The following is a 26,927-nucleotide window of genomic DNA, read 5'->3' on the forward strand; positions in this document are numbered from 1 at the left end:
TTTACAGTGGTGTCCAGAAAATGTATTTCTTGCATAGACTGGTTCATTGTCAGGTTGATGGTAGGGTAAAAGTCACTGAATGCTTGGTGGAATGCATGCAGGGCTTCTTTACCATGTGTCTGGACCATATAAGGTAGAGATGAGTGGGCAGGAGTCTAGGAAGCGTTGCTTCAAGTCAGCCATAAAGATGTTAGCATATTGTGGGGTCATGCGGGTGCCCATGGCTGTCAGCAAAGGTTCATTGAAGCTCCCAAAATAAGCAAGCTTGGTGATTTGAAACAAAGTTGCATTTATTGTATACTCCAAAGTTACTTCAGCATGATAGGCATTGGAACTGATGGCAAGCAGTTCGAATCATTGGCATTTAACATTCTACATCAATTACAACTACCCCCCAATTCCCAAAACCAAGGCTGCTTTTGCATGTGAGACTTTTCACTCAGCTCCTCCTTATCTTCTACAGTTAGTGGTTACATTTCCCGGCGGTGATGTCCTTGCTGCCTCTAGGGAGGAGGTGAGAATCTGCTGGGCATTCTCCACTTCAAAGAATGCCTAGCAACCTTTGATGTTCCTGGGAAGCTACTCTTTGGCTATTCCCTACTTGGCCCCCCCTCTCCTATTCTACTAACACCGGTTAGTGAGCATATATGCGAGTTAATCAATGTGGTTAGTAGTCAGCATTCAGCAATAGTATCAATGAACAGAGTCTGACAATGGCTGTATCGTTGACCTGTAGGAAAAGTTCATTGCCAGACCTGAAGTAGTTATGGGTGAGAACAAAATGGCACAGTTTGGTGGCAAAGTCAGCTGTGTTTTTATCAGAGATTATATTACTTACAGCTTGTAATCCATCTTGGTGTGGGATATTGGTATATAAAGATTCCACATCCATGGTGGCTAAGATAGTGTTCTCTGGAAGGTTGTTCAAAGATTGTATTTTCCTCAGAAAATCTATAGTGTCATGAACATAACTGGGGGCATTGGGGCATAGGGTCTTAGAATAGAGTCCATATATCCAGATACCCCCTCAGTGATGGTGCCTATCCCTGACACAATGGGATGTCCCGGGTTACCTGGTTTGTGTACTTTGGGTAGAAGATAAAACGTACCTGGTCGAGGTTCCTGTGATGTGTCTGACAGGATCTGTTCCTGAATGCTCAGCGGTAATTCCTTTGTAATCTTGTTCAATCCTTTTTTGTGTTCCTGTGTGGGGTCTGAGTCCAGTGGTTTGCAAAATGAAGTATTTGAGAGTTGTCTTTGGGCCTCCTTGATGTAGTCTGATGTGTTCATGGTGACAACAGCTCCTCCTTTGCCTGCCTCTTTGATTGTAATATCCATCTTGGTCCTGAGACTGTCTATGGCCTTCCTTTCAGCATGGCTGAGATTCTGCGGTGTGGGGTGTTGTTTGTTGATCACATCAGTTTGAACTTTCTGGCGAAAGCACTCAATGTGGTGATCCAGTGTGGCATTGCGACCCTCAGGAGGAATCCATGTGGAGTTTTTTTCCTTTTTGTAATGTTGTTTTGTTGGTATGATGTGGCAAGTATCCTGTTCATTGTTTGGTTGGAGGGATGGTAAATGTTCTCCAGTGGAGTATGTGATTATATGCTGTGATGATGTAGCATGTTCTTCCTTGTTCTGTTCTTGCGTATTTTGGAAATATTCCTTTAGTTGAAGATGGCAGAAAAAGGTTTCTAGGTCCCCACAGTCTTCATACAACAAAAAAGTATATTTCAAACCAGCAGGAGCGATTCAAGGCTCTTGTGTTTTTTATATATACATATAGATATACGTATATACATACATACATATATACATACATACATATATATATACACACACACACACACACACACACACACACAGGGGTCGTTTTGTAGAAAAATAGGTGGCAGAGCTATTAGCATAACTCATTAGCATATGCCCCCTACCAGCCAAAAGCAACCCGGTGCAAGAAAGGAGAGCCCTGGGTGAGCGAGGCCTGCTTGGGCTGGCTAGAGATCCAACTAGCCCAGGCAGGCCTTGCTTACCTGGGGCTCTCTTGGGCTGCCACCGCCCCCAGTCAAAGGCCAGCAAGGCACCCACCGCCCACAATCACATAAGAAGTGGAGAAAGGGTGGCGCTGGCTTCTCCAGGGTTAATGAGGACTGCTGGGGGCATAGCAAAGCCCCTGGTGGCTGGCTGGCTGCCTGCTCTCCTAATCCAGGGATTGTTATGCAGCTGCACCTACTACTCAATGGACAAGGAAGTAAGTGAGGAAGAAGAAGGGGAACCCTCAGAAAGGTTCAGGAGCTGTTCTCCTGTGAGCTCCTGCTGAATCTGAGGCCTGTGTGTATAGATAGATAGATAGATAGATAGATATAGACAGATATAGATACACACACAAACACACACAGATCCATGGAAAATAAGTTTTTGTTTCTTGGGATATCATTTCTCCCCTTCTCTTTAATTTCTTTAACATTAGCTGTGCGATACATTAATTCCAAGGGATTCTAACTGCATAGCAGAAGTGCAGGTATTTTTAATAATTAATGTATCTCCTTTAAACACAAAAAGGTGTTTTGTGGTATCACTAACAGGTTTATCGTAGCAGGAATAATTGCTGAATAAATAATCGCTCAACGATCAATTTAACTGCAGTAAGCACTCCTCCTTGGTTTTTATAATATAGTGGGTTCAGTGCATGAAGAAGTAACCAGCTGAGTGATAACAAGCTCTTTAATAGACATGATATAGGATAGGGCTACATTATAAGACTGGGGATGGGACCTACCGGCCCAACATATACATCTCTGGATTCCCGCGCTTCAAACCGTTGGGGGCTTGTGATTGGTCTAGAGCTGCAGAGATTTGGATCCTGCAGCCCTTTGTTCCAAGTCCCCAAGTTCAGCCCGTATGGCTCCAATGAGCCTGGCAGGCACACCCAAAGTCTTCACTTGAGTCCACATACATAACAGTTTTGCCACGAGAGACTTAATGTGAAACTCGTCTCTGGAATTAATTATTTGATACATGCCAAGGCAAGTCCGTCCTGCTTATACAACACGTGATGCTGTATTTCCTTTTGTCATCCTGAATCTACGGCCAGTGAGGTAGAGAAAAATTATCTCCGCTTATTTGCTCCGTTACTTTATTTATATCCCTCCTTTCTCCTTAGAGAGGATCCAAAGCGATTCCTCTCCTCCCTTCTATGTTCATAACAACTCTGTGAATGGAATTGTTAGGCTGAGAGAGTGTGTGACATCCAGCAAACTGCCCTGGCACGGGTGGGGATTTGAACCTGGTCCAACTCTAGCTTCTAGTCCAACACTTTAACCCAGGGGTGCCAAACTCATTTGTTTTGAGGGCTGGATCTAACATAAATTAGCCCTTGTTGGGCTGGGCCATGTGTATCATAAAATGTAATGCCAGGTAGTGGAGATATAAACTTTACAAAGGACACAGACAAATACAATTAAAGATTTTTAAAAGTAAAAACAAAATATGCTAACACCCTTACAATATTTTGTTTATTTAACAGTCTGATAACTGACGCCTCTTGTTCTGAATTATTATATCAAAACCTGGAGACCGTGTCTGTGCTGTAGCAATCTTGAGTAGGCTGTTCAGGTGTGTGTATGTAAGTTGCATACTTCATTTTGAATTATTGACATTCATTCCAGAAATGAGCCCAATATGGGAAAGGGCGGCCTATAAATTTATGGAAATAAATAAATAATAAATAAATCTCACGGTCAATGCTTTGAGCCTAAGATCCAGGGGAAAACATGCAACGGGTGGGTCTTGCGAACTTTTGTACAAAAGTTGCGTCTTGTGCTGGCCAGCCAATGGAGAAAATAGAGGCTGTGCTCTGTAGCTCTTGTGTGATTGAGCAAGCCTAGCAAAGCAAGCTGTGATGCAGAAGGAAGCAAGAGAGACATAAGGAAGCAGATGACAGTTGCTCGTGGACCTGATAGGAGCCCTCTGGGACCCTGATCCAGCCTTCAGGCTGCATGACACCCCTGCTTTAACCACTAAACCTCATGCTGCATGTTACAAGCCTTCATATTTCAGCAGCAGATGCTGCATTCCTCGGCTTTCATAAGCCAGGCTGCACTTCCCCAAGCCCCTTCCGTGTATTAGAGATTCATGAGTCGGGGGCAATAGGTGGTGGGGATCAAGGTTGCCAGCTTCAGCTTCTGCATGCCAAGCACAAGCAGATGCTCTGCCAGTGAGCCACAGCCTCCCCCTCCAGCTGCCCTTCAGAAACAGGCACTCCAAGGTAGACTGCCTTTGAACACAGGGCTTCCATTAAGCCATCACGATTGACCCAACTCATCTCTCTTGCATGAAGTTGTCTAATTGCCTTTCAGTGCCATCACCTCACTGGTATCCTGTGGCAGTAAGTTCCACAAGTTCATTATGGACTGTGTGAAAGAGCACTTCTTGATGCTTGTATGAAGTCTAGCAGCTGTCAGTCTCTTCAGAAGGTCATGCCCTTTTAGTCCAGGGGTCCCCCGACCTCTCTGATTCTGCGGGGACCTTTGGAATTCTGACACAGGTGGATGGGCGCAATACAAAATGGCTGCCATGGGAGGTGGAACCACACATCCACCCAGAGGCAGCCCAAGTGCAGGTGACAAGAAGTGTCATTTTAGCAAATACACTAGGAAAGAGAAGTGTGTGTGTGTGTGTGTGTGTGTGTGAGAGAGAGAGAGAGAATAGATCCCAAACTGGTGGCAGTTGCTGCCACGGTAACAATATTTTGATCTGCACAGCCAATTGGATCTCCAGGAGCCAATCCAGATCCCCACCTGCTATCACCCACTTTCTAAAAGCACCTGGTGGATGCCTAGATAGGTGTTGGCAGGCCTCACGGTGGCGGGTGCCCGTCAGCACCATGTTAGGGGCCCCTATTCTTAGGATTACCAGACGGCCTCTTTTTAGAGGACACGTCCTCTTTTCTTTTTTACAGGGCTGGATCTAGGGGGAGGCAGAGGGGGGTGCTTGCCCCGGGTGCCGATGGAGGTGGGGCGCCAAATTGGGTATGGAGTCCATTGTATTCTATGGGACCATAAGCTAGAATGGCCCAAAAGGGGGCATCATTTTTTAATTTTGCCCCCTCCTCAAAAAACATGTAGATCCGGTCCTGCTTTTTTACATTCCCTTCCTCTTTGGGGCTCTTTAAAAAAAACCAACCTGATGAAAATGGCCTCTTTTGGGGTTGAAAGGTCAGGGATATTCCTAGCTAGTAGCTGTTAACACAGCTGAAAGAGCTGGGGTATTTCAGTTGAGATTTGTCATAGGAAACACTTGTTTGAAGTAGTCAGGCGGGAAATATGTCCTCTTTTTTGCTTTTCAAAACACTTAGATGGTCTTAAAGGTGTGTCTGGACTCAGACCTTGTTCTGCTGCTCCAGACCGACACAGCTGCCCACCTGAATCTACAGTCACATTCACATGCCAGTCTTTCATGGGATACCAGTTAGTTTTCAAGCCATCCAGTGACATTTCATCCTAATTTTTCTGCACTAATTTTAACCTGTCACAATGCTCCCTCAAAACTGTGGAATCTTATGAGCAAATAGTCTCCTTTGTGAGCTCCTGGCATTAAAGTTGTGACCGAGCGGTTTGTCTGCTGCATAAATTAGTTGACGCTGGGCCCATCCTTCCTGAGCTAGGACAAAAATGTGTGAGCTGGCGGCTAAAAAACTGTGAGCTAGCTCACACTAACTCAGCTTAGAGGGAACCCTGAAACCCTACCTATTCTAGTTCAACGGGAAAAGAGAAAAACCATCTCCTTTCTCAGTACCATGCATCATTCCATCAATTTCCAAGGAGTCCCCCAGGGTAGGGTTGCCAGCCTCCAGGTGGGGCCTGGAGATCTGCTTTTGCAGCTGGCAGAGATTAGCTTTCCTGGAGAAAATGGCTGCTTTGGAGGGTGGACTGAATGGCACTGTACCATGCTGAGGCCCCTCCCCTCCCTAAACCCTAATCTCTCCTGGATCCACCCCCAAAGGCTCCAGGTATTTTCCAACATAGTCCTGGCAATTTTTAGGCTGTTACCAATGGATTTAGAACAGGGGTGGCCAAACTTGCTTAATAAGAGCCACATAGAATAATTGTCAGATGTCTGAGAGCCACAAGACATGTCAGATGTTGGAAGGAGGGAGGGAGGAAGGAAGGAAGGAAGATAGATGGAGGAGGGAGAGGTGGGGAAAAAAAGCTTTAAATGCGTTTTGGGAACTTTAAACACTTTCTCCAAGCTGCTGGCTGACTTGGCTGGGAGAAGTGACTTAAAGTGGAGAAGCTATTTAAAGAGAGAAATGTCTTCTCCAAGCTGGCCGACAGGGTGATGGGGGCTTTGAGAGCCGCACAATTTGTGTGAAAGAACCACACGTGGCTCCTGAGTAGGGTTGCCAATCCCCAGGTGGGGGCAGGGGATCCCCAGTTTGTAGGCCCTCCCCCCGCTTCAGGGTCGTCAGAAAGCGGGGGGAGGGGAGGGAAATGTCTGCTGGGAACTCTGTTATTCCCTATGGAGATTTATTCCCATAGAAAATCATGGAGAATTGATCTGCGGGTATCTGGGGCTCTGGGGGGCGCTGTTTTTGGGGGTAGAGGCACCAAATTTTCAGTATGGCATCTAGCGCCTCTCCCCAAAATACCCCCCAAGTTTCAAAAAGATTGGACCAGGGGGTCCAATTCTATGAGCCCCAAAAGAAGGTGCCCCTAGCCTTCATTATTTCCTATGGAAGGAAGGCATTGAAAAGGTGTGCCGTCCCTTTAAATGTGATGGCCAGAACTCCCTTTGGAGTTCAATTATCCTTGTCACAGCCTTGATCTTGGCTCCACCCATAATTTCTCCTGGCTCCACCCCCAAAGTCTCCTGGCTCCACCCCCAAAGTCCCCAGATATTTCTTGAATTGGACTTGGCAACCCTACTCCTGAGCCACAGTTTGGCTGCTCCTGATTTAGAAGAAGGACCTGTCGAGGAGAGGGAGCAGTCTGCTGCACTGTGATCTCTTTCCACCAGATGTCCTCATGACCCTTTCTCCGTTCCCAGTTAGGGTCCTTTGGAGCTTCTTGTGCTCAGAATCACCTCCCCACCCCCATCTGCACACTCAGCCTTTCCCCGGCTATTTAAAGTCGGTTCAGAGTCCGGGCCATTCCTTTCCTGGCCACTTGCTGCTCTCTTGTGCTCAAGACACCTTCTGTCTTTGCCGCACCAAGCCAGCCATGACTTCCTCCACGGCTGGACACCCCATCTTTCTGGAAGGAGAAAACTGCAAGCCCTCCTGGAAAGAGGCGTCTGCAGGCTATGACCAGACAGACACCCACTTGGAGATCCTGGGGAAGCCAGTGATGGAGCGGTGGGAAACCCCCTACATGCATTCCCTTGCTACCGTGGCAGCCTCCAAAGGTAAGAGGAGCTGTGTCCATCCAAGAGAAAAAATCTAAAGACAAAATGCGTGCCACACTTTTCAGTTCTGCAGAATCCTTCATTGCACCAGATGTTTGGTGCAAAACATACACACACACACACAATTCACTCCCCACCCCCCGCCAAATTGTGTTGTGGCTGCAGCAAAATGACCCCTGGAGAGTTTCTTGGTGCTCCAACCAGCCTTTTGAAGGCCGCAATCCCCACTGAAGCTCTCCTTCCCAAATGAGTGCCTATTTTAAGGCAAGAGTGTACCAATTCTTCCCATTTGAGTTCCAAGTTCCATAGACGCACAGCTCTGTGCATCTCTAGGGGGGGCAGAACAGGATCGATTTTTTAACAAGACGGTTGACTCCTTTTTCATTTCTTAACTGGTTGTGCATTTTTCAGTCTTGCTGGAGAAAAGCGGGATACATTTTTTTAAAAGGGGAAGAAATTGTGTTCTGTCTTAAATCAAGATGGCCGTCTGTAGCAGCAAAGAAGAGCAAGAGTCCAGAAGCACTTGAGAGACTAACAACATTTGTGACACACTTCTCACTTCTTCGCTTTGTTTTGTCTTGTATAAATGCTCTGGCAAGGAACAAGGCACTATTGGTTACTGGGGACTGGGGAAAGAGTGCAGGGTGGAGAAGAAGAAGAAGAATTGCAGATTTATACCCCTCCCTTCTCTCTGAATTAGAGACTCAGAGCGGCTTACAATCTCCTTTATCTTCCTCCCCCACAACAGACACCCTGTGAGGTGGGTGGGGCTGAGAGGGCTCTCCCAGCAGCTGCCCTTTCAAGGACCACTTCTACAAGAGCTCTGGCTAACCCAAGGCCATTCCAGAAGGTGCAAGTAGAGTAGTGGGGAATCAAACCCGGTTCTCCCAGATAAGAGTCCGCGCACTTAACCACTACACCAAACTGGCGTACACCAAACTGGTGGAGGGCAACGTTCCCTCTAAGCTGCAAAGTCTTGTGAGCCAAAATTCTGCTTTGTGAGCTCCTGGCATTAAAGTGGTGAGCTCCTGCATCAATTAGCATGCTCTGGGGTCATCCTTCCTGAGCTAAGACAAAAATGTGTGAGCTGGAGGCTAAAAATCTGTGAGCTAGCTCACGCCAACTAAATTTAGAGAGAACAATGGATTGGGAATCTTTCCAACATCACAGGGCTGGACTTAGGTAGCCGCATCAGTTACTGGAAAGACAACATGATTTATTAAAGTGCAAGCTTTTGTTGCCTTAGCACCCTCACTTCATTGGATGCGTGAACTGAAATCCCCATCTTCTGAATATGTACACAGCAGAGAGAACGCAAAAGTTACAAACTGGGTGGTGGTGGGGAGAGTTATGCAAAGCAACATGCCAATGCCAAACTTCAGTCATAGTTAAGGGGCCTCTTGCAGGCGCCTGGCCTCAGGATGGCTTGGTTAGGGGAAGGGCCTTCTCCGTTGTGGCCCCTATCCTGCGGAATGCACACTCAGATGACACCCGTGCCCTGCCAACCTTGTTTCATTTTTGCAGGGCATGAAAAGCTGAATTGTTTAGGTTGGCCTTTGTAAGGTAACCACACATTTGGGCTCTTTCAGCAGTGGCATTATGATGGCTGCATTAATACTTCAGTATGAATATTTTATACCTGTTATTTGTTTTTATGTTGTTTTTGCCTTATTGGTTTTAAATTGTAAGTCGCCACAAGACCCTTTGGGTGAGCGGCACCTTAAAAACCTAATAAATTAAACTGAAAAGCATACAGGCTAAGCAACACTGCCAAAGTTGTGGTCATTGATAACTTTGATAAGCTGCCTCATCCCCGTACTGGGTAAGCAACTTTTTATTGAGACAATCATACCTCCAGATAAATTGTAATGCGGCATTATCTCTCTGAAGTTCCTTCGTGGTGAATTCCAGGTCAAGCGAGGGAGCTTCTGGGGAGACTGAAATACATACACAAACCATTCGAAGGGAAATGATTAGCCCGCTGTTGGAAGTGTTCCCTGGCAGATCCAATAAACTCCAATTAGATTATCTTCTGTCAGATAGGAACCACCAGACAACAAGACAGGCGGCTAGGTTCTGTTCCCAGGTTTATAAAGAACGCAAAAAGCGAGACAAGTAGGCCAAACTGTAAATCTTTTAACAAATTTTAAAGTGACTTTTTAAAAGGTTTAAAGGTTTAAATAATAATCTTTTATATTCTTTTTTACTGTTACAACCCTCAAGTCATCCAATCCTAATATGCGGACTCTTTGTGGGACTTTTTATAAGGTACTTTTAAGGTTGCTCTAACATGTTCTGGTCAATGACTGTTATAATAAACTGACTGAAACACACAAGCTGGCTGCTCATCTCCAGTCCAAAACAGGCATTTATCTTCTGAGCTTTGAGGGAGGCCCTCTGACCCATTTTTCGGTTGCACTGCGGCTAAGAATAGCCATGCAGTGAAACATTTACCACTTGTGGGCTTGATTCAGATGGAATGCCCCCTGCAGCAGCTGCAGTCTGAGGCCTAGGATATGAACAGAAGAGGGGGGAAAGACCAAAACCTCCATCTAATCCAGTATCTTGCTTTCCACATTGGCCAGCCAGTTACTTCTGGGAGCTCATAAACAGCAGACAAAGGCGATTTGTCCCTTGGATTCAGGCACAAATTGTCTCTGGACTCGGAGGTTTGTTTCCATTCAGCTATAATCATTCAGTACCCCCTCCACATTAATATCTCTAATTCTCAACATGGCCCCGTCTTTATACTGCACTCCAGAGACTGGTGCCATGCATATACGAGACAGGTCTTTCAGCGAACCTGAAAAAGGTTTACAGAATTTTTCTTTTTAAGGGAGGAGGGAAGGAAGGAAAAATTAAGAAAGATGAACAAAGGGTAGGTTGGCTGGTGGGTGGGAAACAGGAGAAGCGGACAGACCCTCTCCCCATTTTGTGGCACTGGGTTGTGTTTCTCCTGTCCTGAATCTATTGTCCGTCATTTTCACTGGGCAACTCCCCTCACATTTTTGCAGAAAAAGCCCAGCAGGAACTCATTTGCATATTAGGCCACACACCCCTGGTGTCACCATTGTTTCACAAAGGGCTTTTTGTGGAAAAAGCCCAGCAGGAGCTTATTTGTATATTAGGCCACACCCCTGGTGCCAAGCCAGCTGGAACTGCATTCCTGCTAAAAAAAAAAGAGCCATGCCCTCACCTCTTCTAGAAATCAGGACCTTTTTTTAGCTGGAACTCCTATGCATATTAGGCCACACCTCCCTGATGTAGCCAATCCTCCAAGAGCTTACAGGGCTCTTAGTACAGGGCCTACTGTAAGCTCCAGGAAGCTTGGCTACATCAGGGGTGTGTGGCCTAATATGCAAATGAACTAATATGCAAACTCCTAATATGCAAAGGAGTTCCTGCTACAAAAAAGCCCTGTGACTAGAATGATGACATGGAGAGAAGAATTTCATGTGTCTATACTTAATTTTATAAGTCTCCTCAATTGTCACCTTTGCTGTTTTTCTAAAGAGAAAAAAAGTAAAAATTTTAACCTTTCTTTGTTGCAAGAAGACGCTCCTATAGTGTCACTTCCTCTTTTCTGGACTTTTCCTGCCCTACAACCAACTCTCTTCCGAGGTGGGCAGATCAGGCACCCACCCTGTGACCGCACGGAAGGTCCACATGTCTGGGCTATCTAGCAAGTCAGCTCTTGGCAACCGGCTCTCTTCTCTCTGCCTGCTCCAGGGGGCCGTGTGCTGGAAGTGGGCTTTGGCATGGCCATTGCTGCCAGCAAAATCGAGGAGTTCAACATTGAGGAGCACTGGATTATCGAATGCAATGAGGGGGTGTTCCAGAGACTGCAGGAGTGGGCCAAAACGCAGCCACACAAGGTATGAGTGTGAGGTGACCAGGGGGTAAGGGTGCAAAACCCCAGGTGTGGGCAGGCGATCCCCTGGTTTGGAGGCCCTCCTCCCACCTCAAGGTTATCAGAAAGTGGTGGTGGTGGTGGAAGTGAAATGTCTCCATTATAACCTATTAGGGTTCCTCCGGTGGTGGACTTTCTCTGTCACTCACCAGCCGCTCTAGGCATTTCCAGGAAAACTCTATGGTTTTCCCGGACGCTCTAGCAATTTGGGAGGGGAGAACTCTATGGTACCTATTGTACCCTAGAGTTTCCCCTCCCAAATCGCTAGAGCGTCCGGGAAAGCCATAGAGTTTTCCCAGGAACGCCTAGAGCAGCCGGTGAGCGACATCGCCAGCGTGATGATGTCACTTCTGGGTGATGTCATCACACCAGTGACATTGGGGGAGGTTCCCCCTGCCGGCCCAATGTTGGCTGGTGGGTTGGCAAACTCCAGGGCGGGAGAAACCCCGCCCAGCCCAGGGGCTCGGCAGTAATATACCCTATGGAGACTGATTCCCATAGGGTATAATGGAGATTGATCCATGGGTATCTGCCCCCCCCCTGTTTTCTGAGATAGAGGCACCAAATTTCCAGCATAACATCTGGTGCCTCTCTTCAAAACAGCCCCAGGGGGTCCAATTCTGTGAGCCCCAGCAGAAGGTGCTCCTATTCTTTATTATTTCCATTTGAGGGAAAGCATTTAAAAGGCATGTGGTCCCTTTAAACATGATGGCCAAAACTTCCTTCAGAGTTCAATCGTACTTGTCACACCCTTGCTCCTGGCTCCACCCCCCAAATCTCCTTCTATTTCTTGAGTCAGACCTGGCAACCCTACCAGGAGGGTGTGGCTTTGGGCTATGTCCATAGGGATAGATTGCCGTCCCCCCATCTATTCCAGACCCTCTTCCTCAGAGGTGTCAAACTTATTTGTTATGAGGGCCGGATCTGACATAAATGAGACCTTGTTGGGCCAGGCCATGTGTGTCATGAAATGTAATGCCAGGTGGCAGACACAGACAAACACGCTTAAAGATTTTAAAATACTCCCCCCCCCCAAAAAAAACACCCTTAAAATAAACATGCTTAAAACATTAGCGCTCTTGCAATATTTCATTTATTTAACAGCATCTGATTACTGACACCTCTTGTTCTGAATTATTGCATCAAAAACTGGAGACCATGTCTGTGCTGTAGCAATCTTGAGTATGCTGTTCAGGTGTTGTTCAGGTTGTATCTTCAAGTTGCAAACCTAGTTTTGATTTGCTTGTGGGCTGGATAGAACCCTTGTGGGGGCCTGATTTGGCCCCCAGGCTGCATGTTCGACACCCCTGCGTTTCCTGATCAGCATACTTAGGAAGCTACCTTGCATCGAGTCAGGCACTCAGGTCAATCAGCTATGCTCTACTCCAGGGGTCCCCAACGCAGTGCCCTTTCCTGGCACGTGCCAAGTGTTTTGAGAAAGTAGGTGGGACCAGGTGGATCCTTTGCCCAGCAAGGCTTCTGATTGGCCACTGGCAACTTGATAGTCCATGGAGAGTTATTAAAAACGTTGCTTTGGCAGAAGCTACCATCACAAGCAGTGGTGGAATTCTGGCAGGAGCTCCTTTGCATATTAGGCCACACACCCCCTGATGTAGCCAATCCTCTAACAGCTTACAAAAAAGAACCTTGTAAGCTCTTGGAGGATTGGCTGCCTCAGGGGTGTGTGGCTTAATATGCAAAGGAGCTCCTGCTAGAATTCCACCCCTGATCACAAGAAAAGGATCTTCACTCCATGTCTGCAAGTAAGCTGTGGCGGCCATTTTGTGGCTGGCTCCACCTCCTCTGGCAGCCACGGTGTGGCAGCCATTTTGTGGCTGCACCCACCCTGCTGTGTCAGACTTCCAGAGGGGCCCACAAGTTTAGAAAGATTGGGAAACCCCGTTCTGCTGACTCCAGAGTCTTAGGCAAAAGGTCTTCCCCACCACCTGCCCCTGAGCCCTTTTAACCAGTGACGCCAGCGACTGAATCTGAGAATTTGTGCGGGCAAAGCAAGGGGGGGGGTGGAGTCTGTCACTGAATGACAGGATCCTGCCCCAAACTAGAAAGCAGGGCAGCGTGGAAACCATGTGAACATATGAAGCTATCTTATACAGACTCAGGCCATCCATTCGCTTCGATCACCATTGCCAGCTCCGGCTGGCAGCAGGCCTGGAGATGCCAAAGGTTGCAGCTGGCGCCTTTTGCTTGCATCTTCACTAGGGTTGCCAATCCCCAGGTGGGGGCAGGGGATCCCCAGTTTGGAGGCCTTCCCCCCGCTTCAGGGTCTTCAGAAAGTGGGTGGGGGATGTCTGCTGGGCACTCCATTGTTCTCTATGGAGACCAATTCCCATAGGGTATGATGGAGAATTGATCCGTGAGTATCTGAGGCTCTGGAGTGGCTGTTTTTGAGGTAGAGGCACCAAATTTGCACCATAGCATGAAGTGCCTCTCCCCAAAATACCCTCCATGTTTCGAAAAGATTGGGCCAGGGAGTCCAATTCTATGAGCCTCAAAAGAAGGTCCCGCTATCCTTCATAATTTCCAACGAAGGGAAGGCATTTAAAAGGTATGTGGTCCCTTTAAATGTGATGTGAACTCTCTTTGGAGTTCAATTGTGCCTGTCACAACCTTGCTCCTGGCTCCACCCTCAAAGTCTCCTGGCTCCACCCCCCAAAGTCCCCAGATATTTCTTGAATTGGACTTGGCAACTCTAATCTTCACACTGCAGGGCGTTCATTACAGGAGAAGCGTTTGAGAGTGGCCTTATGAAGAGGGGCCTTTTTCTGTGTTGCAATTACATTTTCCGAGGCCCTTATATCCTTTAACTCGCTCGGCTTGATATTTAAAGCAGTTTAAAGTTGGCAAGTGCAGACTTGTGGTTTGTGTCCAGGGAGCCTTTGACTCTGCTGAGCCAGGGAGCCTTTGACTCATTTTTGCTCACTTGCAGCCCCTTCAAACAGCCAAAGCAAGTTAAACAGCAACCAAGCAGGCTTGCAGAGCAAACTTTGAGGCCGGTGGCACCCTCAAGACCGATGAAGGTTTTTTTCTGGGTAAAGGTTTTCGTGCACAATTATTAATAGCTCATCAGTGGAAAGCTTCAGTTCTAAACGTAAATGGTTTCTTAAAATTTGGGACCTAATAGTGATGGATAAAACAGCTGGTAGTATACAAAATTCAGAAGCATTTGACAAAGGAAGCGAGAAGAATATGTTTATAGAGAAATGGTTTCATTTTTTTGCCTATGTACAAGCTGACCAAAGTGCACTTTGTAAATTACCGGATAAATACTTAGATTTTGCTTTTTACTAGATATTTACTCTATATATCATATACAAACCAGGATGGCTTGTGTTATAGATATTGTTATTGTTATAGTTGATGTTTGTAGAATTGTCAAAGATTTCAGGTTTTCACGGCTGGTAACATCATTAGGGTTTGTAGAATCTTTTGGGCTCAAGTGCCGTGTTCTACTGGAGAAAGTTTTCCTTCCAGACGTTTCGTTCTCAGCTGCGGAGAACATCCTCAGTGGCGTTGCAGTCAGAGCTCCGCAGCTGAGAACGAAATGTCTGGAAGGAAAACTTTCTCCAGTAGAACACGGCACTTGAGCCCGAAAGATTCTACAAACCCTAATTTTGTAGAATTGTGTTTTTAATAATTAATAAAAAAAATTAAACTTGGGGGGAAAAAGGTTTTCGTGCACACGAAAGCTCATACCCGTGAATTTAACTTTAGGAACAGTCTTAGGGAAAAGCTGTACATAGTCAGACATATAGGTTGGACTTTAACAAGGCAAACGTCAACAAACTTAGAACTAAGCTGGGTAAAATCTCACGGTCAGAAATACTTAAGAAGAAAGGGGTTCAAGAGGGGTGGGAGTTTCTTAAAAGCGAAATACTGAAAGCGCAATCACAGACGATTCCTATAAGAAGAAAAAATAGAAAAAGCCTCAAGAAGCCAAAGTGGCTCCATAAACAGCTCTCTAAAGACTTGAGAAATAAAAAAGACTCCTTTAGGAATGGGAAGGAGGGCCTTATAACCAAGGAGGAATATAAACAAATCGCCAGTGCTTGTGGAGAAAAAGTGAGGAAAGCTAAAGCTTAGTATGAGCTTAGGCTAGCCAGAGATGCTAAAATCAACAACAAAAAAAGGTTCTTTTCTTATGTTCAGAGTAAGAAAAAGTGCAAGGGCATGGTAGGCCCATTGTGAGGTTCAAGAAAGGTGCCATCAGAAAAAACAGGTTTACACTGTGGCACGGCAAATCATGGGTTTTCCCCATGCAAAATGGCGGCATGGAGCGGCTGGTACAAAATCACTAACTTGCTCCAGAGAGAAACGGAAGCCTGGCGCGGAGCAAGGTTAGTGTGGAATCAGCCCAAATATCACCAAATTGTTGCAGGGTAAAAATCAGCAAGCTTGTACCTGGTTTGTGATGTTTGGGTTGAGCAGAATAACAACCATGGTTTGGGGGGAACAGTAGGGAGAAAAACGAAGCACTGTGTGGAAGTCCAGCAGCTGGATGACCTCCTTTTCGATGCTCATTGGTTGGTTTCTTCTTCAAGGTCGTCCCCCTGAAGGGGCTGTGGGAAGACGTCGTCCCAACCCTGCCTGATGGACATTTTGACGGTAAGAGAGATCCTGCTCCACGAGGACATTCTTCACACCTGCAGCTGACCAACATTTCAGCATTTTCTGTTGCATCAACCCATCTTTTTTTCCAGATCTGACTGGTGGCCGATGTTTTTCTTCACCTGAAATGCAATTGCAGGGCCAGCCCGACAGTGTTTTCTTGTAAACAGGGCTGGCGCATGGGAGTAGGCCAAGAAGGCGGCCACCTTGGGAGCCACTTGGCTTAGGGGTGCCATAAGACGCCCCCTCTCCCCGTGCCCACTGCCTCCATCTCTCCCCGCCTCTCCGCTGCTTGCCTTCCCGCGCCCGAAGATGCTTCCTGCGAGTGCTCAGACTGGCCCGCCCCGCTTCAAAGGGAGCCGGCCAGCTCCCTTTGAGGCAGGAGAGGGCTGAGCTGAGCGCACATGTGAAGCCCACGCAACCCGATGACATCACTTCCGATGAGAAGGGGGGCAGGCAGGAAACGGGGTGATTTGCCATTGCCTTCCCCAGTCATCTACACTTCCCCCCCCGCCCAGCAAGCTGGGGACTCGTCTTACTGACCTCAGAAGGACGGAAGGCTGAGTCAACCTAGAGCTGGCTACCTGAAAACCCAGCTTCTGCCGGGATCGAACTCAGGTCGGGAGCAGAGCTTGGACTGCAGTACTGCAGCTTTACCACTCTGTGCCACGGGGCTCCTTAAGGCAAAGGAGGTCTCCTGTGCAAGCACCAAGTTGTTACCGACTCATGAGGTGATGTCACAATCCACACTTTTTTAAAGTTTATGGCTTCTGTGGAATAAATCTGAGTTGGATTAGAGATGTATTTAAGTGGACTTTATTATTCCTAAAATTATTTGGAGGCTGATATATACACAGAACCCATTGGGGTCTTTGTTCCTTCATTCAATTTTTCCGTGGGACTTTTTTGGTTGCTCAATCCCCAGGTGGGGGCAGGGGATCCCCTTCTTGGAGGCCCTCCCCCCACTTCAGGGTCATCAGAAAGCGGGTGGGAGGGAGGGAAATGCCTGTTGGGCACTCCATTATTCCTTATGGAGACTGATTACCATAGGGTATAATGGAGAATTTATCTGCAGGTATCTGGGGCTCTGGTTGGGGCTGTTTTTTGAGCTAGAGGCACCAAATTTTCAGCATACCATCTGGTGCCACTCTCCAAAATACTTCCAAGTTTCAAAAAGATTGGACCAATTCTATGAGCCCCAAAAGAAGGTGCACCTATCCATTATCTCCAGTGGAGGGAAGGCATTCACAAGGTGTGCACTTCTTTTAAATGTGATGGCCAGAACTCCCTTTGGACTTCAATTATGCTTGTTGCAACCTGGCTCCACCCCCAATTTCTCATGGCTCCACCCCCGAAGTCTCCTGACTGCACCCCCAAAGTCCCCAGATATTTCTTGAATTGGACTTGGCAACCCTAGCTGGCCCGGGGTGCCAGAGGAGTAGCTACATGCAGGGCTTTCTTTGTAGCAGGAACTCCTTTGCATATTAGGCCACACCCTCCTGATGTAGCCAATCCTCCTGGAGCTTACAGTAGGCCCTGTACTAGGAGCCCTGTAAGCTCCAGGAGGATTGGCTGCATCAGGGAGGTGTGGCCTAATATGCAAAGGAGTTCCTGCTTCAAAAAAAGCCCTGCCTTCATGATTCATTTGCCTCTGGGTCTTCACAGTCTGAGTGCCATTGCCGCGTCCCATGAGCCCGGGGCCCGATTTGGAACAGGACCGTGGTGCACAAGGAGAAAGGGCTTCAGCTTGCTCTCCCCCACCACCCCACCCTGCACTGCTGTCCTGACCTGATCTGGCTGCTACTGGCTATGCCGGAGGTTCAACAGGTACAGGTGGGAGTACGTGAAAGGCAACTGATGCTCCTCTGGAGCTGTTGCAGGTCAGGGGGTGTGGAAGGTACAAGACACTCTCCCCGTGCACTGCAATCCCCCTATATGTGTCCCCTCACCCAGTTGGTATGGAGGTCTGGGCTGGGATGTCACCAGTGTGCGGATGACACCCAGCTCTATCTGTTGATGGATGGCCCCGGAAGATCATGGCTGGATAGCTCTAACAGAGTCAACTGAAACTTAATCGGAGCAAAGTTGGCTCTGGAATCAGGCTCTGGGTCCTTGATGAGGTAGCATTAGCGCCAGCCAAGGGTCATTTTGTAGAAAAATAGGTGGTGGAGCTCATTAGCATAACTCATTAGCATATCCCCCCAGCCAAAAGCAACCCGATGCAAGAATGGAGAGCCCTGCTTGGGCCGGCTAGAGATCCAACAGGCCTCGCTCACTTGGGGCTCTCCTGGGCTGACCCCTCAGTCAAAAGGTCCAGAAAGCTACCCACTGCTCAGAATCACATAAAAAGTGGAGAAAGGGTGGTGTGGGCTTCTCCAGGGCTTTATGAGGGCTGCTGGGGGTGTGGCAAAGCCCCTGGTGGCTATCTGGCTGCCCGCTCTCCTAATCCAGGGATTGTTATGCAGCTGCACCTCCTATTTAATGGACAAGTTAGGTGCGAAGGAGGAGGCGGAACCCTCCGAAAGGGTCAGGAGCTGTGCTCCTGTGAGCTCCTGCTGAATTCAAGGTCTGGTGCCAGCAGCAAGGGTTAGAAGCCTTGGGGTGATCTTGGATGCCTTGCTTTCTGTGGAAGTCCAGGTCCCCACAGTTGCCAGGTATGCCTTTTACCATCTTTGGCAGGTCAGGCAACTGATTCCTCACCTCTCTGCTCAGGATCTCGCCTCAGCGACCCATGCAATGGTCACCTCCAGGCTAGATTACTGCAATTTGTTCTACACAGGCTTGCCCTTGAACCTGACCCGGAAGCTCCAGCTGGTGCAAAAGGTGTGGCTGTGATGCCTAGACAGGCGCATGTCCAGCCGGTGCTCCCTGCCGCACGCTGGCCCAGCCGTGAGTCCCGTTTGGAGCAGTGACTGATTCTGACTACTGTCGTTGTTTGCTCAGCCAGGGACCAGGTTTTTGAAATGGCCGCCGTCTGAACTTTTAACTTGCAAATTGATCTGTCTGGTTTTGTGCTTTAGCCAGTTGTTTTAGAACTTATTTTATTCCTGATGTGACCTGCTTTGAGCCCCTTTCAGGAAAGGAGGGATAGAAATGGGAAATAAATAAATAACAAGTAAATCCCAATACACATCAGCCCCAGCCCTACAGAGCTCCTCAGTACACACTCATCGGATGGTCCAGAGAGCCAGTTTGGTGTAGAGGTTAAGTGTGCGGACTCTTATCAGAGAGAACCGGGTTGGATTCCCCACTCCTCCACATGCAGCTGCTGGAATGGCCTTGGGTCAGTCGTAGCTCTGGCAGAGCTGTCCTTGAAAGGGCGGCTTCTGGGAGAGCTCTCTCAGCCCCACCAACCTCACAGGGTGTCTGTTGTGGGGAAGGAAGGGAAAGGAGATTGTAGGCCACTCTGAGACTCTGTCCTTGAAAGGGCATCTTCTGGGAGAGCTCTCTCAGCCCCACCTGCCTCACATGGTGTCTGTTGTGGGGGAGGAAGGGAAAGGAGATTGTAGGCCGCTCTGAGACTCTGTCCTTGAAAGGGCAGCTTCTGGGAGAGCCCTCTCAGCCCCACTCGCTTCACAGGGTGTCTGTTGTGGGGGAGGAAGGGAAAAGAGATTAGTGTATAAATCTACGGTCTTCTTCTTCTTCCTCGTTTCAGACCTGACCTCAGGATGGTGTACTGCATAGCTAAGCCCATAGAAATCGACTTCTCTTGTTAGCAGATGGACAGAAGGGATCCCAAGATCTCTTTGAGTTTCATTCGTTCTGTGCAACCAAAGTTTGCAAATGATTGCCAGGTTAGGTCAGTGGCCTTTGGGCGTTCAGCCTTCCTCAGCAAACACTAAAGCCTGTCGTTTCTTCCCTGCCCTCAGGAATCCTCTACGACACCTACCCCCTGTCCGAGGACACCTGGCACACACACCAGTTTAGCTTCATCAAGGTGAGGCCAGATTCTGCATGTAAAATTAAAAACACCGTCCGTTCCACCGTTTCTCTCTCTACGGGCCCTGGCCTGGGTGGTCCAAGTTGCCAGATTTCGTCAGACCTCGGAAGCTAAGCAGGGAAGGTCGGGATGTGACAAATTGCCCCCAAAGCCTCTTGGCCTGAAAGCCTCATGAGGGGTCACCATACGTCAGCTGTGACTTATCAGCTTCTAAAGGGGCTTAAAGAGATTCGTGGAGAATAAGTCTTATCATGGCTCCTCGGTCACAGACTTTAGTGGAGAACTTTCTCTCCCCACTCTGGAACATCCAGTGTTCCAATGTATTTCTCTTTTAGAACAGTGTATCAGAATAATGGGGTTTTTTTGTGTTGATATGCTCAAATGAGGGGTGTGAGCTGTTTGTCTCATTACATATACTAACCCACTTTCCACTACACTTTAATGCACCCTGTTTTTCTAATGGCTGACATATTATTTCTCTTTTAGAACATGGCCGTATTCTTCTGTCAGAACATACATTAATTGGATGACTTCAAAGTTGCTGTTTTACTGCAAAGGAACTTCAAGAACAGAATGGAGAGGGAAATTGCTGAATTACAAGTTATTATGAAACTTGGAACAAACACCTCTTCTGTATAACAAAGCAGTAGACAATTGCACCTTTAAGACCAACTAAGTTTTATTCAGAATGCAAGTTTTCGTGTGCTCTTAAGCAGACTTCATCAGACAAAATGGGAATGGCAAGCAGCAATTCTTAATATAAGTGGGCAGTGAGTTGGTACGTAGAATCATGGGAATGTTTTTAGCAGATTAAAAGAATCACAAATTGGGGTCTGTGTTTGTTAGTGTTAGAACAAAGCAGGGCTGAAGCAACACTGGAGGGGGATAAAAAGCAGACTGCTGTTGTAGGTTTGAAGTGCCATAAATCTAGGTAACATTCTGGCTTTGCTAGTTTAAATAGAGGGCATGGGTTCTCAAAAGGTTATGTCTATTATAGCTTGCCATTAGAAAAAAAGGAAGACATTAAAATACAGTGGAGGATGGGTTGGTATACACAATAAGACAAACAGCCAATATCCCTGATTTGTGGGGTGGTGGTGTTGTCCTGAGGTAACCAGAAATTTAATCGTGGCAACTAGCAGGGAAGTCCTGGCACCCTGTTGCAGAAAGAACTTTTCAAAAAGAACTGTCAGCCCTACAACCTGATCCAAAAGAGAGCCAGGGTGTGACTCCCCAGGTGGAGGTCAGAGTTATCATTCAGGGACAAGGATGTTGTTATACATTAAAATATAGTGGAAGATGGTTTTAGTATATGTAATGAGACAAACAATATCCCTTGTTTGAGTCAATACAAAAACATTATTCTGATACACCATCCTGAAAGAGAACTACATTGGAATACTGTGGCTATATAGGCGTACTTGGTGAAAGTGGGTTTATCCCAGGGGTGGCCAAACTTGCTTAATGTAAGAGCCACACAGAATAAACATTAGATGTTTGAGAGCCACAAGACATGAACACCAGATGTTGGAGGGAGGGAGGAAAACAAATAGATGGGGAGGGAGAAGTGAAAAGAAAGCAACTTTAACTTTAAATGCATTCTCCAACCTGCCAGCTGGCTTGGCTTGGGGATATGATTTAAAGAGACAAATGGCTGATGGGTTGGTGGGGGCTTCAAGAGCCACACAATATGTGTGAAAGAGCCACATGTGGCTCCCGAGCCACAGTTTGGCCAGCCCTGGTTTAGCATATGTAACGAGATAAAAAAAACCAATATCCCTGTTCAGTCCTGGAGAGGTGCTTGTTCCAAGTTTCATTATAACTTGCAATTCAGCAATTTCCCTCTCCATTCTGTTCTTGAAGTTCCTTTGCAGTAAAACAGCAACTTTGAAGACACCCGATGAATGTTCTGGAAGGTTAAAGTGGTGGTGGTGTCTCGAGGTAACCAGAAATTTAATCCTGGCAACTAGCAGGGAAGTCCTGGCACCCTGTTGTAGAAAGAACGGTTCAAAAAGAACTGTCAGCCCCACAACCTGATCCAAAAGAGAACCAGGGAGTGGCTCCCCAGGTGGAGGTTGGAGGCACCAGTCATGGACAAGGATGCTGTTATATGTGCACACGCTGCTCGTCTTTGGTACAACCTCCTCCCAAACAGTAGTCCAAAACAGCAGGCCTCAATTTTGGGCAGTTCACAGGACCTCTAGATTTTATTGTGCTCTTTTTTTTCTTACCCCCTCCCTCAAAAAAATACTTGCTTCTGGGCTCCATTGTTGAACCCCCGTGAGAATTTTGCTGAGCTCTACGATTTGACAAACGTTCTAAGATTTCCCCCCACAAAAAAGGGGGATATAACTAAAACACATAAAGCAGACAGATGGAGCTCTTCATCGTGCCACTGTGGCCACATAGGAGAAAGTCATTGGAAAAGTATGCTGGGAGTAAGGTTTTATTATGACCATTATAGTTCAAGAAGCATTGTAAGGTAGATGCTGAGCTGACAGAATTTAGTCCACCTTCCAGTGATGTCAGGGGTGTGTGGCAGATGCTAATGAGCTCTGGCACCTCTTTTTCTACGACACGATCCCTGCAAAAGAGGCATGCTTACTTGGCTTCCGTGGAGGAGGAAGTGAAAAAGCCAGATCTTGGTGGTTCTTCAGAAACAGTGGCCGGCTACCTAGCCAGGTCAAAATTTGTGAAACCCCGCCCCGGCTGGCAGCTCTTTCCTTGAGCTTTCCTCATCATCTTGGAGGTGAGGAAGCAAGCGGCAATAAAACGCATCCCTTCTAGCCCAGATCCTCACAACAGCCTTGAGGTTGGAAGCCCCGCAAAACTGTATCCTCGGCCTCACCTGTTGCGCTTCCTCACAGGGTCACGCGTATCGCCTGCTCAAACCCAGCGGCGTCCTCACTTACTGCAACCTGACTTCTTGGGGGGAACTGCTCAAGAGCGAGTATTCCGACATCGAGAAGATGTTTCAGGTGAGGGGGAGGCCGTCCGGTGCTCAGAAGGTGCCGAGCTCTTGCGCTGTCATGCGCCATGGGGCCTGTGGGGTCGGAAAAGGGGGAAAGAGGCCTGGGAGGCGTACAAAGGAACTGGGGCAGAGGGGTTTTAGCCTGGTCCCGTCATTATTGCCATGATATGGCGTAGCAGTCATGGTTTCTATGGAGCAGTCTACGCCAGGGGTGGCCAAACTTGCTTAACATAAGAGCCATATAGAATAAACGTCAGATGTCTGTGAGCCCCAAGACATGAATGTCAGATATTTGAGGAGGGGAGGAAAATAGATGAGGGAGAGAGGGGTGGGAAGAAAGCAACTTAAAATGCATTCTCCAACCCTCGTCTCGGAGAAGTGGTTTAAAGAGATAAATGCCTTCTCCAAGCCAGCTGATGGGGTGATGACGGCTTCGACAGCTACGCAATGGCTGATTCCGCACTACCCTTGCTTCGTGCCAGGCTTCCGTTTCTCTCTGGAGCAAGCGAGCGATTTCGCACCAGTTGCTTTGCGTCATTTTGCATGGGGAAAACCAGCAATTTGCCGTGCCTCAGCAGAAACCTGTTTTTTTCAGGTTTACACTGCAGCACGGCAAATCGTGGGTTTTCCCCGTGCAAAATGGTAGCGTGGAGCAACTGGCGCGAAATCGATAGCTTGCTCCGAAGAGAAACGGAAGCCTGGCGCAGCACAAGGTTAGTGTGGAATCAGCCAATGTGTGTGAAGGAGCCACAGTTTAGCCACACCTGGTCTTGGCACTTGAGGCTAGACAGGTGGCAACCAGAGAACAGGCCTTCTCAGTCACGGCACCAAAACTTTGGAACTCCCTCCCGAGTGAAATTCCTCTGTCTCCTCCTATGTGTCTTTCACCAACAGGTGAAGACATTTTTTTCATTTGGCGTGCTCCCCCACTAACAATTATTGACCCTCCTCCCTGGTTTCCATGTTCTTTGTGTTTTCACTGAATTGTTTAAATGTTTTCAGTTGTTCAGGTGTTTTAATGTTTTTTATGTTTCCCGCTTGGGGACCCTGACTGGGTGGAAAGGTGGCATAAAAACTTTGTAGTAAAATAAGTAAGAGGGACATAGGGGAGGTCCTCTAAGAGCAAATTTTCTGTCCTCTCCCCAATTCTCCGGATTGTTTCCATGACAACTGCATTGCTTTTATGACACCTTATCCTGCAGATAATGGGCTAAATTTCCTATATTCAAGATCTGAGGAGGGTTTAAAATATCTGTATCTCTCCCCCTCCCTTATATTCTGAATTTGTATACTTCAAGGACGATTCTACACACGATATTTGACAAAAATGTGGTATGACCCTAGCTAATCTCTGAATGTGCGAACTTGAGAGGTGGGATTTGGTAAGAGCCATGGCTAGCCAGTAATTTATTTTCTTGGGCCTTGTTAAATCTTTTACTTCTCTGAGGAGAACAAACACCCCCCCGCAAACAGAAAATGAAATCCCAGTTTGTTTTAATCAAAATAAATACCCATGGTGGAGCTGTTGGCCCTGTGTTGCCTTCTAGCTTTTGTTTCATGTTTGCAGCAGATTATACTAGTCACAATGATAGTAAATTGACAGCAGTATCTGCAGGGCCCCGCTGGTTTCTTGAGTGAAAAACTGTAATTTGTTCAAAAGGCTTTTTTTCCTTTTTGTTTCCAGAGGAAGCGATGGAAAACAGTGTCTGAGGCATCTCCAACATGGTACCCTTGGGCAGGGCTTTTTTTTTTGTAGCAGGAACTTGTTTGCATATTAGGCCACACCCCCAGATGCAGCCAATCCTCCTGGAGCTTACAGTAGGCCCTGTAAGAAGAGCCCTGTAAGCTCTTGGAGGACTGGCTACATCAGGGGTGTGTGGCCTAATATGCAAAGGAGTTCCTGCTACACAAAAAGCCCTGCCCAAGGGCCCCATGGTGCTGCCAACAAGAGCTTTTAGAAAGTGAGTGGGGCTTTTGCCCAGAAAGGCTTCCGATTGGCTGTTTGATTTGGGGGTGCGGATTTTTTAAAATGCTACTTTGGCAGCTGCTGCCACCACAGCACAAGAATCTTCACTGTGTGCCTTAAGTTAAAGCTGCAGCAGTTGTTTTGCGGCTGGCTCCTCCTTCTGTGGCAGCCATTTTGTGGTTTGCACCCACCATGTTGTGTCAGGATTCCTAAAGTGCCCACAGACTCAAAAGTAGTCAGGACCGCTGCTGAGATGCACCACTTGTGGAGTGATGCTCTGCATTTTTGGTGCTGGGGGGGGGGGCAACAGCGGGAGGGCTTCTGGTGTCCTGGCCCCACTGATGGACCTCCTGATAGCACCTGCTGTTTTTTTGCCACTGTGCAACCGAGTGTGGAACTGGATGAGCCATTGGCCTGATCCAGCATGGCTTCTCTTGCGTTCTTCTGTCTGGGGCAGTGATGCTCTGTATTCTTGTTATTGGGGGGCAGCAGTGGGAGGGTTTCTGGAGTTCTGGCCCCGCTGGTGGTCATCCTGATGGCACCTGGGTTTTGGCCACTGTGTGACACAGTGTTGGACTGGAGGGGCCACTGACCTGATCCAACAGGGCTTCTCTTGCATTCTTATGTCTGGGGCAGTGATGTTCTATGTTGAGGGGGCAACAGTGGGAGGGCTTCTGGAGTTCTGGCCCTGCTGGTGGACCTCCTGATGGCACCTGGGTTTTGGCCACTGTGTGACACAGTGTTGGACTGGCTTCTCTTATGTTGGACATGGCTTCTCTTATATCCTTATGAACTCACACCCTTATTGCTACCTGAGCACTTTGATTCCGGCCTTAAAGATACCATCTCTCTTAGGAAACACAAGTGGCGCAGCTGGTGGAGGCTGGCTTCAAGAAGGAGAACATCCACACCACTGTCATGGATTTGGTCCCTCCGGGTGACTGCAGATACTACTCCTTTCCCAAGATGATCACCCCCACCCTCATCAAATAAGATCAACCTGCAACCCCAGCCCAGTCGCCCGATTACGCTGAGACAGGATGGAACAGAAAGTGCCCCCGAGCACAGACTGGACAGAAGAAAAGGGAAGAACCTCCCTTCAGCATCTGGAGAAACAGATGTTCAAGAGGAGGCACTGAGCACGGCCTACTCACTTGTCAAAGCGAGCGGATTCATTGCAACTGCGTTTCCCGACCTCCTCCGTCTACTAACTGGACTAGCACTGCAACTGAGTTACTGACAAATTCTGGGGCGCAAGTTAACCTGCCCTTTGGGGATCCTTGCCAGGTTTTGGCAGTGCAGTTGCAAGACCCAATGGGGAATACACTTATTTTGACAACCTCATTGTCGTTTCTTTTTTTCAAAATCAGTTTCTAGCCCAGTAGTGGTCAGCATGAAGCCATTCGTGCCGCCCCTTGTGAAATCTAGGACAGACATGACCAATACACCCTCTGTCAGTCAAGTTTAATGTGGTCAGACACCCATCCGAAAAAGAAAGAAAAATAAGTAACAAGTGGCATTAAAACACCCCAAAGTATACAATTCAGCTTGGACACAGTATAAAATATTATACATTTCCATTTCTAATTATAAAACCAAGTAAACTGAAATATTTCATAGACCTTTAAATATTTAAAAGCATATTTAAATATGCTCCCTCTAAGCTGTGGAGTCTCGTGAGCAAAAATTCTGCTTCGCGAGCTACCTGCACGAAAGTGGTGAGCGACTGCATAAAATGGTTTGCTCTGGGGCCATTTTTCCTCAGCTGAGACAAAAATGTGTGAGTGGAGGCTAAAAAACCGTGAGCTAGCTCACACTAACTCAGCTTTTAGCGGGAACACTGGGGGAGGGGAGAGGAGGAGGTGTTTAAAAAGGTAAAGGTCGTCCCCTGTGCAAGCACCAGTCATTTCCGACTCTGGGGTGATGTCGCATCACAATGTTTTCACGGCAAGACTTTTTATGGGGGTGGTTTACTATTGCCTTCCTTCCCCAGTCTTTTACACTTGACCCCCTGCCAGCTGGGTAATCACTTCCTCGTCGCCCTTGAGCCAGTTACCTGAACCCAGCTTCCACCGGGATCGAACTCAGATCGTGACCAGGGAGCTCAGACTGC

The 26,927-nt window shown here is 47.5% G+C and overlaps 1 protein-coding gene across 1 annotated transcript; it reads left to right on the top strand.

Annotated features, from left to right (window-relative positions):
- Positions 1–7,028: 7,028 nt before the first annotated feature.
- Positions 7,029–26,153, top strand: GAMT (guanidinoacetate N-methyltransferase). Its single transcript, XM_060232853.1, has 6 exons — positions 7,029–7,401; positions 11,131–11,276; positions 15,871–15,934; positions 19,807–19,874; positions 22,745–22,855; positions 25,670–26,153. The coding sequence occupies exons 1-6, from the start codon at positions 7,218–7,220 to the stop codon at positions 25,805–25,807; spliced, it is 711 nt and encodes a 236-aa protein (XP_060088836.1). The 5' UTR covers positions 7,029–7,217; the 3' UTR covers positions 25,808–26,153.
- Positions 26,154–26,927: the final 774 nt, after the last annotated feature.

Source organism: Heteronotia binoei, chromosome 2 (genome assembly GCF_032191835.1).
Source record: "Heteronotia binoei isolate CCM8104 ecotype False Entrance Well chromosome 2, APGP_CSIRO_Hbin_v1, whole genome shotgun sequence".
NCBI classification, from domain to species: Eukaryota; Metazoa; Chordata; class Lepidosauria; order Squamata; family Gekkonidae; genus Heteronotia; species Heteronotia binoei.

Coding starts and splice junctions, on each gene's coding strand:
- GAMT (XM_060232853.1), top strand. CDS start 7,218: ATGACTTCCTCCACGGCTGGACACCCCATCTTTCTGGAAGGAGAAAAC. Junction 7,402..11,130: donor TACCGTGGCAGCCTCCAAAG/GTAAGAGGAGCT, acceptor TGCCTGCTCCAG/GGGGCCGTGTGCTGGAAGTG. Junction 11,277..15,870: donor CCAAAACGCAGCCACACAAG/GTATGAGTGTGA, acceptor TTCTTCTTCAAG/GTCGTCCCCCTGAAGGGGCT.